The sequence below is a fragment of the Rana temporaria genome, chromosome 3 (assembly GCF_905171775.1).
Source record: "Rana temporaria chromosome 3, aRanTem1.1, whole genome shotgun sequence".
In the NCBI taxonomy this organism is placed as follows: Eukaryota; Metazoa; Chordata; class Amphibia; order Anura; family Ranidae; genus Rana; species Rana temporaria.
The window spans coordinates 43901811-43914476 of NC_053491.1; the positions used below are offsets into that span (position 1 = coordinate 43901811).

Consider the following 12666-nt stretch of genomic DNA (forward strand, 5'->3'; position numbering starts at 1 on the left):
AGATCTCCCCAATCGGACAAAGATGGCAAAAATAAACCTTACTGGGGTTATAACCCCCTTCTACTCCATCCAAAATGAAAAAAATAAGTTTTACTTAATGATCTATTTTCAAGCAGAGTTCCACCCAAAAGTGGAAGCTCCAATTAAGGACGGCTCACCCCCTTACATGTCACATTTGGCATGTCATTTTTTTTTGGGGGGGGGTCGGTACCTAGTTTTGACAGATACCCAGCTCCCACTTCTGCTCTCCCCCTCCCTCCCTGCAATCTTCTGGGACATGTCATAGGTCCCAAAAGATTGCCCGGTCACTGAGGAGGCGCAGAGCGACTCGCACATGCGCAGTGCACACCCAGCTGTGAAGTCGCAAGCTGGCACAGTCGGTTGCCTACACTTGCGATGCCGGGGAGAGGATCGAGTGTTCGGGCGTCCGCATCACTGGACCTTGGGACAGGTCAGTGTGTGTTTATTAAAAGTCAGCAGCTACACTTACTATAGCTGTTGACTTTTAGAAAAAAATAAAAACAAGTGGAACTCTGCTTTAATTATGTCACCAAATTCATCATTCCATAGGTACAACGAGCAATTAAAGCAATATAACGAGGCTTATTTTTTTTTAAATAACAAACATGTCATATTTGCCTGCTCTGTGCAATGATTTTGCACAGAGCAGCCCTAATCCACCTCTTCCTGGTTTCCCCACGGGTGTTCCTGACACCTCAATTCTGCCAAGCGCCCCATAGCAAGCACCTTGCAATGGGGACACCCCAGCAGGCTCGCTTCAGAGCCACAGCACCATGTGTCCATTCACATGCAGAGCTGTGGCTCCAATCCTGCACCCCTCTCTCCTCATTGGCTCACTGGCTGTGATTGACAGCATTGGGAGCCAATGACACCTGCTGCTATCTCAGACAATGAGAGAGGAGAGTCCTCGTAGAGCCAAGGCTCTTGTGCACATCGCTGGATCGAGATGGAGCTCAGCTCAGGTAAGTATAAGGGGGATCTGACGGCACAGCTGCACATTGAAGTTTTTTTAAGCATAGAATACTAAAAGGTAAAAAACCTTGAGCCTTTGAAATCACTTTAAACTCTTGCAGTACAGGGGGGGGGGGGGGTTAGTAATGTTTAGTAATAGGAGGAATGTTAAGGAATAATGTTGCCGCTTGAGCATATGGAAAAGATGATGTACTAACCTTCTCTCTCCTACAGGTGGCGTTGGCAACACACCGTGACACTGGAAGACTGATGGTTGTGAAGGTGATCTGCAAACGGCTTCTACTTGAAAAAATGGATGAAGACAGTGTCCGCGTTGAGCGCGAAATCATGGAGATTGCCAGGGGCAATCCTTACTGCATCTATGCCTATGCAACGTTCGAGACAAAGGTAAGTCTGGGAAAAATAAAAAGATAAAATAAATAATGAACAGCATATATAAATCGTAATATACAGGAGCAAAAACATTGCTCAAATACAAATAAATAAGATTATTCAGATGTAGGGGAAGACACCAGAAACAAGGGCCAAATCCTCAGCCAGGCGGCGTAACTTAACTTTTTCCATTTAAGTTACACCGCCGCAAATTTCCCAAGTTAGTGCCTGATCCACAAAGCACTTACCTGGGAATTTGCAGCAGTGTAACTTAAATTCCGCCGGCGCAAGGCGTTCCTCTTCTCCAGGGGGCGATTACCATTTAAATGAGGCGCGCTCCCGCGCCGGCCGTACTGCGCATGCTCGTGACGTCATTTTCCCGACGTGCATAGCGCGAAATTACGTTACGTCAGGCTTTGTGGATTGTGACGTGACAATAAAGTTGCGTTGGGTAAAAAAAAAGGATACGGGGCCAAAAAAAAAAAGGGAAATTTAAAAAAAATCGCGTCGCGAGCAAGAAAGGTCTGTTTTTACAAGGTGTAAACAGTTTACACCTTGTAAAAGCAGCCCAAATTTTGCGTTTGCAAAATATAACTTACGGAGAAAAAACGAAGCTGAAAAGCTTTGTGGATCTCCGTAAGTCCTAATTTGCATACCCGAGGCGGCATTTCGACGCAAAATGCCCCCAGCGGCGGATGCGGTACTGCATCCTAAAACCCGACAGTGTAATTCAATTACACATGTCGGATCTTCGTCCTAACTATGGGAAACTGATTCTGTGGATCAGTTCCATAGTTAGGACCAGGGATACGACGGAGTAACAGCAGTTACTCCGCCGTATCTCTTTTGAGGATTTGGCCCCAAGTTTCCAAAGAATGTACAGTAATTAGTTTAGTATGTGTGTCTCCTTTCACCATGGAACCCTCCAGTATTTACAGCAACTGCCTGAAAGTGAAACCATACAACAGATTATATAATGGAGTCACTTATATCTATACATAATATGGTGCAGCTCTTCATAGAAACCAATCAGCTTCCAGGTATTATTATCAAAGCCTAACTGAACAATCTGAAGTTAGAAGCTGATTGGCTACCATGCATGAGTGCTGCAGTTTCAGTAAATCTCTTCCAGTGAGTGAAGATGCCCTATATAGATAAAAAGTTAGATATCTGTAGATGTAGATAGATAGAGATATAGGGAGATATAGATAGACGTCATGAAGTGCACTTTGGTAGAGAATTAAAACATGTTTTTTTCATTTGTACCTTCTAATGAAATTCTTTTACTAACCTCTCTGTTATCCTTTCCACAGCAATGCTTGTACTACGTTATGGACTATATGAGCGGAGGAGATCTATCTCATGTGTTAAACAACAAGAAAACTTTGGACCTGACCACCCTCAGACTCCTGTCAGCGGAGCTCCTGTGTGGTCTGCAGCACCTGCATTCCAAACGAGTACTTCACAGGTATTTAATAAATTCTTCAATCATTTTACAATTGCCCCCTCCCCTCCTCCACAACTAAACTGCTATCAAATCCAATTTATGAGGAAAAGGAGGATGGTGAGTGCACACTACACACTCTTCCTTCATCCAATGGCCCGGATTCAGAAAGCAATTGCGCCTGCGTAACCATAGTTACGCAGCGCAATTGCTGACTTGCGCCGGCGTAACGAGTTCTCCTGATTCAGAGAACTGGTTACGCCGACTGCAGCCTAAAATCTGCGTGGCATAAGGCTCTTATGCCACGCAGATTTTAGGCTGCATTCTTGCGATGACCGCTAGGGGGCGCTCCCATTGTGGTCAGCGTATAGTATGCAAATTGCATACTTACGCCAATTCACAATGTTGCGCGGGCCCTGCGTACGCAAGGTACGGAGTTTCCGTACGGCATCTTTAGCGTAAGGCTGCCCCTTCTAATAGTAGGGGCAGCCAATGCTAAAGTATAGCCGCCGTTCCCGCGACGTGAAATTTGAATTTCACGTCGTTTGCGTAAGTGATTCGTGAATGGCGTTGGATGCCATTCACGTTCACTTTGAAGCAAATGACGTCCTTGCGTACTTACGCCGATTCACAATGTTGCGCGCCCCCTGCGTACGCAAGTTACGTCGGTTGCGTACGGGGTCTTTAGCGTAAGACTGCCCATGCTAAAAGCAGGGGCAGCCAATGCTAAAGGATACCCGTCGTTCCCGCGTCGCACCGTTCGAATTTGACGTCGTTTGCGTAAGTGTTTCGTGAATGACGCTGGACGTCATTTGCCGCAATGCACGTCGGGAAAGTTTCCCGACGGAGCATGCGCTGTATGCTCGGCGCGGGAGCGCGCCTAATTTAAATGATTCCCGCCCCCGGCGGGATCATTTACATTGCGCGCGCTTACGCCGGGCAATTTTGCGGGCGCGCCCTCACAATTTACGGAGCTACTGCTCCGTGAATCGAGGGCAGCGCAAAATATTTGCGGGGGCGCAGGGCAAAATCGTTGCCCTGTGCCTCCGCAAATAAAGCGCAAATGTACCTGAATCTGGGCCAATGTCTATAGCTGACCTTCTGCTGGCCCGCTCACATAAGGATAAGTGGACAGTAGAACATACATTGTATCATCTGAAACATTTCACACTTACATCATAAAGAAAAGGGGTGATTTGGTCAGATTTGATTGGATTGTCCACCAGGACTGATCGATTCTGATGTAATTATTTCACCAGTTGTGTACCGGCCTGTAATCCCCCCTTCATTACCAGGGTGTTTTTCAGTTTTCAGTGCTGCAAAGCTTTGCTAATTACTCTGTCATACAAACTTTACCCAAAGCTACTTTACATCATTTCTTCAGACAGGAAGAAATGTTTTTTTGCATTGGATTTAAAAAAAATTCTATACAAATATATAAAAAAAATAAAACTTTCCCTTACCGCCCGTTAAAGTAAAAATGCCAGGCCAATAGGAAAACTGATTGACCACTTTTTGGAAATTAGGGGGGTAATCCACAAAGGTCCGGCGTAACTTAATTTTTCCCATTTAAGTTACACTGCCTTAAAATTTCTACCTAAGTGCCCGATCCACAAAGCACTTACCTAGAAATGTTGGGCTGTGTAACTTAAATTCCGCCGGCGCAAGGCGTTCCTATTTTCATGGGGGCGATTCCCATTTAAATGAGGCGCGCTCCCGCTGGACAGAAGGGTCTGTTTTTACAAGGTGTAAACAGTTTACACTTTGTAAAAGCAGCCCTAATTTTGCGTTTGCAAACTAAAACTTACGAAGAAAAAACGAAGCTGAAAAGCTTTGTGGATCGCCGTAAGTGCTAATTTGCATACCCGAGGCGGCATTTCGACACGAAATGCCCCCAGCGGCGGATGCGGTACTGCATCCTAAGATCCGGCAGTGTAAGTCCCTTACACATGCCGGATCTTCTGCCTAACTATGGAAAACTGATTCTGTGGATCAGTTCCATAGTTAGAAACAGGGATATAACGGCGTAACAGCAGTTACGCCGGCGTATCCCTTTTGAGGATCTGGCCCTAGATTTCCCAAGGAGATCCCTTACTTTTGCACAATTTTTGGAAATAAAGAAACATGCTGGCAATGAGCTGGTTAAAACATGGACTTTTGTGATAATGCACTGAATACTTTAAATGTACAGAAAAGGGTAAGTGAAGGGGTTAATGTACAGGTCACATACAGTGGGAGGATGGAGATGAGGGGGTTAATATACACATGTGCAGGATAAGGGAGGTGAAAGGGTAATATATCACATAGACAAAAAATTGAGATCAGATGTATGGGGGAGGAGGGGGAGTAAAAGGGTTAAAAAAAAAAAAAGAAAGAATCCCACAGTCAGCTCAGCTGCTGCAGATCCATTCATTCTCATTCATGAGTTTACTACAATTCCTGTTCCACCTTTATTGTAAGAGGATGGGGGACAAGCCATGTAATCACTGGGGTAGATTTAAGAAGCAATTGCGCTTGTGTAACCATAGGTTACACAGCGCAATTGCTTACTTGCCCCGGCGTAACGAATGCTCCTGATTCAGGAACCTTGTTACGCCGACTGCAGCCTAAGATCTGCGCGACATAAGACTCTTATGCCCGCATATCTTAGGCTGCATTCTTGCGGTGGCCGCTAGGTGGCGTTCTTGTTGTGCTCAGTGTATAGTATGCAAATTGCATACTAACGCCGATTCACAACGTTGCGCGAGCCCTGCGTACGCAATTTACGTCGTTTACGTACGGCGGTTTTCGCGCAAGGCTGCCCCTGCTACGTATACCCGTCGTTCCCGCGTCGCGAAATTTGAATTTTACGTACTTTGCGTAAGTGAATCGTGAATGGCGCTGGACGCCATTCACGTTCACTTTAAAGCAAATGACGTCCTTGCGACGTCATTTGCCGCAATGCACGTCGGGAAAGTTTCCAGGCGGAGCATGCGCGCTACGATCGGCGCGGGAACGCGCCTAATTTAAATGATTCCCGCCCCCTACGGGATCATTTAAATTGCGTGCTCCTGCGCCGGGCATTTTGCCGGCGCGCCAGCGCAATTCACGGAGCTTCTGCTCCGTGAATCAAGGGCAGCGGAGCAACTTTGCGGGGGCGCAGGGCAAAAACGTTGCCCTGCGCCTCCGTAAATAATGGGCAATTCTACCTGAATCCGGCCCACTGATTGGTCAGCACAGCTATCACAAGGTACAGAGCCGCTAAGACCAGCTCTGCACACTTGTGTCTGTATACTGAACCTCCAAGGATGGCTCAGTACACAGTGGTTAGAGGGCACAACAGTTGCCCAAAGACTTTCTCCATACAGTGGTGCACACTGCTAGAAAAGGGAACTTTGTAAATCTCGACCCTTCTATAAATCAGTAATACTTGGATACATGGGATATAAGGGGGATTATTGTCTGAACTGTAGACCTGACACTTTTTTTCTCTCCGCAGAGACCTGACGAGACGAAACATTCTTATAGATGGCACTGGTCATGTGAAAATTGCTGACTACGGCCTGTCAGTAGCCAACGTATTTGGATCTAACATGGTGCTTGGACAAGTTGGAGACACAGAAATTGCAGCTCCAGAGGTAAGTAAAATATCATTTATATTAGTCCTTAAGAAATGTATAAACATGGCAATAAAAGACCAGATTGAGCCTGTCCAGAGTTGAAGAGAACCTGTAGAAACAGAGGCCCAGATTCAGTAAGCAATTGCGCCTGCGTAAACGAAGGTTACGCAGCGCAATTGCTGACTTGCGCCGGCGTAACGAGTTCTCCTGATTCAGAGAACTCGTTACGCCGACTGCAGCCTAAAATCTGCGTGGCATAAGGCTCTTATGCCACGCAGATTTTAGGCTGCCTTCTTGCGTTGACCGCTAGGGGGCGCTCCCATTGTGGTCAGCGTATAGTATGCAAATTGCATACTTACGCCAATTCACAATGTTGCGCGGGCCCTGCGTACGCAAGGTACGGAGTTTCTGTACGGCATCTTTAGCGTAAGGCTGCCCCTTCTAATAGTAGGGGCAGCCAATGCTAAAGTATAGCCGCCGTTCCCGCGACGTGAAATTTGAATTTCACGTCGTTTGCGTAAGTGATTCGTGAATGGCGTCCATTCACGTTCACTTTGAAGCAAATGACGTCCTTGCAACGTCATTTGCCGCAATGCACGTCGGGAAAGTTTCCCTAAAGGAGCATGCGCTCTATGCTCGGCGCGGGAGCGCGCCTAATTTAAATGATTCCCGCCGCCGGCGGGATCATTTACATTGCGCGCGCTTACGCCGGGCAATTTTGTCGACGCCCCCTCGCAATTTACGGAGCTACTGCTCCGTGAATCGAGGGCAGCGCAAAATATTTGCGTGGGCGCAGGGCAAAATCGTTGCCCTGCGCCTCCGCAAATATAGCGCAGATCTCGTTGAATCTGGGCCAGAGATATTATAGATCAGTGGTTCTCAACCTAGATACTTTAAATCAGAGTCAATGGGCCAGATTCACAAAGAGATACGACGGTGTATCTCCATCGTATCTCTGACTTACACTGGTCCTATCTATGCGTCTGATTCATAGAATCAGGTACGCATAGATATGGCTAAGATCCGACAGTGTTACACTGTGTTACACTGTCGGATCTTATTTTCAATTTGAAAATGGCGCCGGGGGCGTTCCCGCTTATTTACGTTGAATAATATGTAAATCAGCGAGATACGCGAATTCACGAACGTACGCGGACCCGACGCAGTGTTCTTACGACGTTTCCGTAGCGGCTTTCCCGGCGTTTACTTACCCCTGCTTCTATGAGGCGCAGCCAATGTTAAGTATAGCCGTCGTTCCCGCGTCGATTTTACATTTTTTAACGTCGTTTGCGTAAGTCGCTCTCGAATACGGATGGACGTCGTTTACGTAAGCGTCGAAACCACTGACGTCCTAGCGACGTCAGTGGGAGCAATGCACGCCGGGAAATTCCGCGGACGGCGCATGCTCATTTAAATCGGCGCGGGAATTTGAATTCCGCTGGGGGATTTACGATCCGCCGCCGCAAGTTTGGAGGTAAGTGGTTTGTGAATTACCCACTTGCCTCTCAAACTTGCGGGAGCGGATCTTAAATCAGGTAGATCGAGCGGATCTAAAGATCCGCTGATCTACGTGAATCTGGCCCAATGGCTTAGTATTTTGGACAACTATTTTATCTAAGAGAAATTCCCAAAACATGGCCTGTCGGGGGTACTTGAGGACCGAGGTTGAGAACCACTACTGTAGACCAAATTAAGCCTGCATTAACCACTTAAGCCCCGGACCTTTAGGCAGCTAAATGCCCAGGCCAGGTTTTGCGATTCGGCACTGCGTCGCTTTAACAGACAATTGCGCGTTCGTGCGACGTGGCTCCCAAACAAAATTGGCGTCCTTTTTTCCCCACAAATAGAGCTTTCTTTTGGTGGTATTTGATCACCTCTGCGGTTTTTATTTTTTGCGCTATAAACAAAAATAGAGCGACAATTTTGAAAAAAATTCTATATTTTTTACTTGTTGCTATAATAAATATCCCCCAAAAACATATATAATTTTTTTTCCCTCAGTTTAGGCCGATACGTATTCTTCTATCTATTTTTCGTAAAAAAAATCGCAATAGGCGTTTATCGATTGGTTTGCGCAAAATTTATAGCGTTTACAAAATAGGGGATAGTTTTATTGCATTTTTATTATTTTTTTTTTTTTACTACTAATGGCGGCGATCAGCGATTTTTTTCGTGACTGCGACATTATAGTGGACACTTCGGACAATTTTGACACATTTTTGGGACCATTGTCATTTTCACAGCAAAAAATGCATTTAAATTGCATTGTTTATTGTGAAAATGACAGTTGCAGTTTGGGAGTTAACCACAGGGGGCGCTGTAGGATTTAGTGTTCACTTAGTGTGTGTTTACAACTGTAGGGGGGTGTGGCTGTAGGACTGACGTCATCGATCGAGTCTCCCTATAAAAGGGATCACTCGATCGATGCAGCGCCATAGTGAAGCACGGGGAAGCCGTGTTTACATACGGCTCTCCCCGTTCTTCAGATCTGGGGAGCGATCGTGACGGAGCGGCTATAAACGAATAGCCGCGCCGTCGTCCCGGATTGCTCCCTGCGGGAATCCGACCGTCGCATGTAGCGGGGGGGTCCCGATCGGACCCCCCACCCGCTAGAAGGCAAGGACGTACCTGTACGCCCATTTGCCTTTACGTGCCATTCTGTGGACGTACATATACATGCGGCGGTCGGGAAGTGGTTAAAGAGAACCTGTGTATAAAGAGCAATAATGAACCAGACTGGGCCTAGATGATAGAGAAGCTGTATAAACATGGCAAATATTGACCAGAGAGGACCTTTATCATCTCGGCTGAGGGTCCCTGAAGGAAGCCACTGACTTCCAGTAGCAGTGCTGGTTCCATGGCTGGCTAGTCCCTACATCTGCCCTTCCCTGGAGGTGTGGCCTGTCCTGGAACCAGAACCATTTTTGGAGGTTGAAAAAACACAACGGCCCGGATTCAAAGAGATCTGCGCTCTATTTGCGGAGGCGCAGGGCAACGATTTTGCCCTGCGCCCCCGCAAATATTTTGCGCTGCCCTCGATTCACGGAGCAGTAGCTCCGTAAATTGCGAGGGCGCGCCGGCAAAATTGCCCGGCGTAAGCGCGCGCAATGTAAATGATCCCGCCGGGGGCGGGTATCATTTAAATTAGGCGCGTTCCCGCGCCGATCGTAAAGCGCATGCGCCGTCGGGAAACGCAAGGACGTCATTTGCTTCAAAGTGAACGTGAATGGCGTCCAGCGCCATTCACGTATCACTTACGCAAACGGCGTGAAATTCAAATTTCACGACACGGGAACGGAGGGTATACTTTAGCATTGGCTGCCCCTACTATTAGAAGGGGCAGCCTTACGCTAAAGACGCCGTACGGAAACTCCGTAACTTGCGTACGCAGGGCCCGCGCAACATTGTGAAACATTGTGAATCGGCGTAAGTATGCAATTTGCATACTATACGCTGACCACAATGGGAGCGCCCCCTAGCGGTCAACGCAAGAATGCAGCCTAAAATCTGCGTGGCATAAGAGCCTTATGCCACGCAGATTTTAGGCTGCAATCGGCGTAACGCGTTCTCTGAATCAGGAGAACTTGTTACGCCGGCGCAAGTCAGCAATTGCGCTGCGTAACTATGGTTACGCAGGCGCAATTGCTTACTGAATGTGGGCCAACATTTTTAACATAGAAAGTTTCAGATGGGACAGGATTAATTCATGGTGACAGGTTCTCTTGAATGTGCTATTAATTGAATGACATCTAAGAGAAGTAAAAATCAAGACTATAGAAATGTCACATTCCTATAGTATCCTGGAACTGGAAGTTTAGCTCAGGAGCCATCCAGTCCTGGGGGTCCCATGTGCCCGATAGGGGCAGAGAATTGTACTTATAGCTCTGTGTGTACAGACAATGGACAGGGTGTAATGGCTAGATTATGTCTGCTGCTACACAAAGGAGTTGAATGCTTGTAAATTAAAGTTACAAATTATAAATGAAAAATGTTTGGGTGGCGCCTTGTTCCAAGTGATGCTGTTGCTTTCTAATCTGATTTGTCGCTTTGATCCTAATCTCTCTCTCTCTCTCTCTCTCTCTCTCTCTCTCTCTCTGATTTCCCCACAGATACACTCCAGAATGCCATATGAACTAGCCGCAGATTACTTTGCATTGGGGATCTTACTATTTAAAGCAGCCTTTGGTAAAGAACCTTTCACACACAAGGAGGGTCAACTTCAGCACCCCATATTATTGCTCGAGCCATGTTACCCAGACAATGCTGACCCCATCCTCGTCAGCTTTCTAAACAAGGTAAGTAGTGACACAGTCCCAGCAGGACAAGGAAAGTAGACATATTGGGCCAGATCCACAGCCCCACAGCGCAACGTAATTTAACCGATTTAAGTTACACTGCCGCAAATTTCCTAAGTTAGGTATCGATCCACAACACACTTACCTGGAAATTTGCGGCGGTGTAACTCAAATCCGTCCGGCGCAAGGCGTTCCTAATCTAATGGGGCGAGTCCCATTTAAATTAGGCGCGCTCCCGCGACGGACGTACTGCGCATGCTTGTGACGCAATTTTCCCGACGTGCTTTGCGCGACGTGACGTCATTTTTTGCGCGTAGCGTAGTTCTGTATTCCCGTGCGGCTTACGCAATCGATGTAAAATTTAAAAATTTGACGCGGGAAAGACGGCCATACTTTACACAGCAGTACACCTGCTGTGTAAAATTAGGGCTGGTTTACAAAAGTGTAACTAAGCGACGGGAAACTAACGTAGCGGCGACGTAGCGAACGCGAAAAAGCTTTGAGGATCGACGTAACTCCTCATTAGCATACCCGACGTGTAATTTCGACGATGAATGCCCCCAGCGGCGGTCGCGGTACTGCATCTTAAGATCCGGCAGTGTAAAACTATTACACCTGCCGGATCTTCTGTCTATCTCTTGGAAACTGATTCTGTGGATCAGTTCCAAAGATAGAAACAGGGATACGACGGCGGAACAGTAGATACGACGGCGTATCAGTAGATACGCCGGCGTATCCCTTTTGAGGATCTGGCCCATAGGCTCAGCCAATGAGCCAGTGCCCTTTTTTTTAATGTGGGCTTAACTTCACTTGACTCGCTTTGGGACGCTGAAGTAAGTGAAACCCCATTCATTCTAATGATTGTAAAAAAAAAGTGTGCTAAGAGGTGGAGGAAACCTGTCACATGACTTTGAATAATGTCATGCAACATCGCTCTCCTCCAATGAACAAGCATTCTCTGCAGCATTATGCGGAGAACACACCGCAGACTCCACATTGCGCTCTGTATTTTATGAATAGGATATAAATGACCAGCGCCGTGTGGAGTATTTCCTGCGATGTGTGGAGAGTGGAAGCTGCAGATCTTTAGGCCCCTTTCACAGTGGTAGGGTCCGCCTGCTCAGTAGCGGGCCTCTCCACTGATCCAGCGGATGACAGGTCCGTATCCACTCCACTGATGTAGAGCGGACACAGCCCACTGTAATCTATGGGCTGTAAGATGGAGATGGAACGCCTGTCCGTTTTCATCCGGCTGTCAGCTGATCCGATTCGCAGGATGGATGGGGAACGAATACATATCTGTTTTTAGTGGACAGGATCAGATCGGATGTCTGTGTCAACGGACATATCAGCCGCTCCATAGAGAGAAATGAATGGTCCTATCCGGTCCACCTAAAAAACTGACAGGCAGACCTGATTGGTCTGTCCGTGTGAAAGGGGCCTTATATATAGACCTCTTTGCTTGCAATGTTGTGTCATTACTATCATCTTATGCTTTTCTCTTTTTTTCCCACTAGCTCCTGTGCAAAGATCCGCAGGTGCGCAAAGAAGAAGTTGCCAAGATTCGAGAGGATCCATTTTTCAATGAAATAAATTGGAAGGAGGTGGAGGCAAGGGAAGCTCCCCCGCCATTTTCTATACGTCGAAAGGTAAGTAAAAGTTTTGCGCTGTATGTTTGGTCCGCCAGCTTGTCACTGTACACACGGCTGTGACCGATGACGACACTTTTTTTATGGGGGGGATTTAGAGGGGGAAAAATTATGTTTGTGAGACAGTATCATTGTGCCTTGAGAGAAACCATATTTATGAAAGAATTTGAATATTGCAAGTTCACTTATTATAATTGTGCAGCAATTTTATTTGCCATCTTAGCTGTACTTGGAATGTGACTCATCAGATTGAGAGTCTGGGTGAAGCTGGGAGACCGGGTGTCAAACTGTGAAAGTATAGCAAATAACAGACC

General features: G+C 46.8%; 1 protein-coding gene across 1 annotated transcript; it reads left to right on the forward strand.

Moving 5' to 3' along the window:
• Nucleotides 1-6271: 6271 nt before the first annotated feature.
• Nucleotides 6272-12421, forward strand: LOC120930284 (protein kinase C theta type-like). The gene is made up of 3 exons (XM_040341506.1): nt 6272-6426; nt 10518-10703; nt 12221-12421. The coding sequence occupies exons 1-3, from the start codon at nt 6382-6384 to the stop codon at nt 12413-12415; spliced, it is 426 nt and encodes a 141-aa protein (XP_040197440.1). The 5' UTR covers nt 6272-6381; the 3' UTR covers nt 12416-12421.
• Nucleotides 12422-12666: the final 245 nt, after the last annotated feature.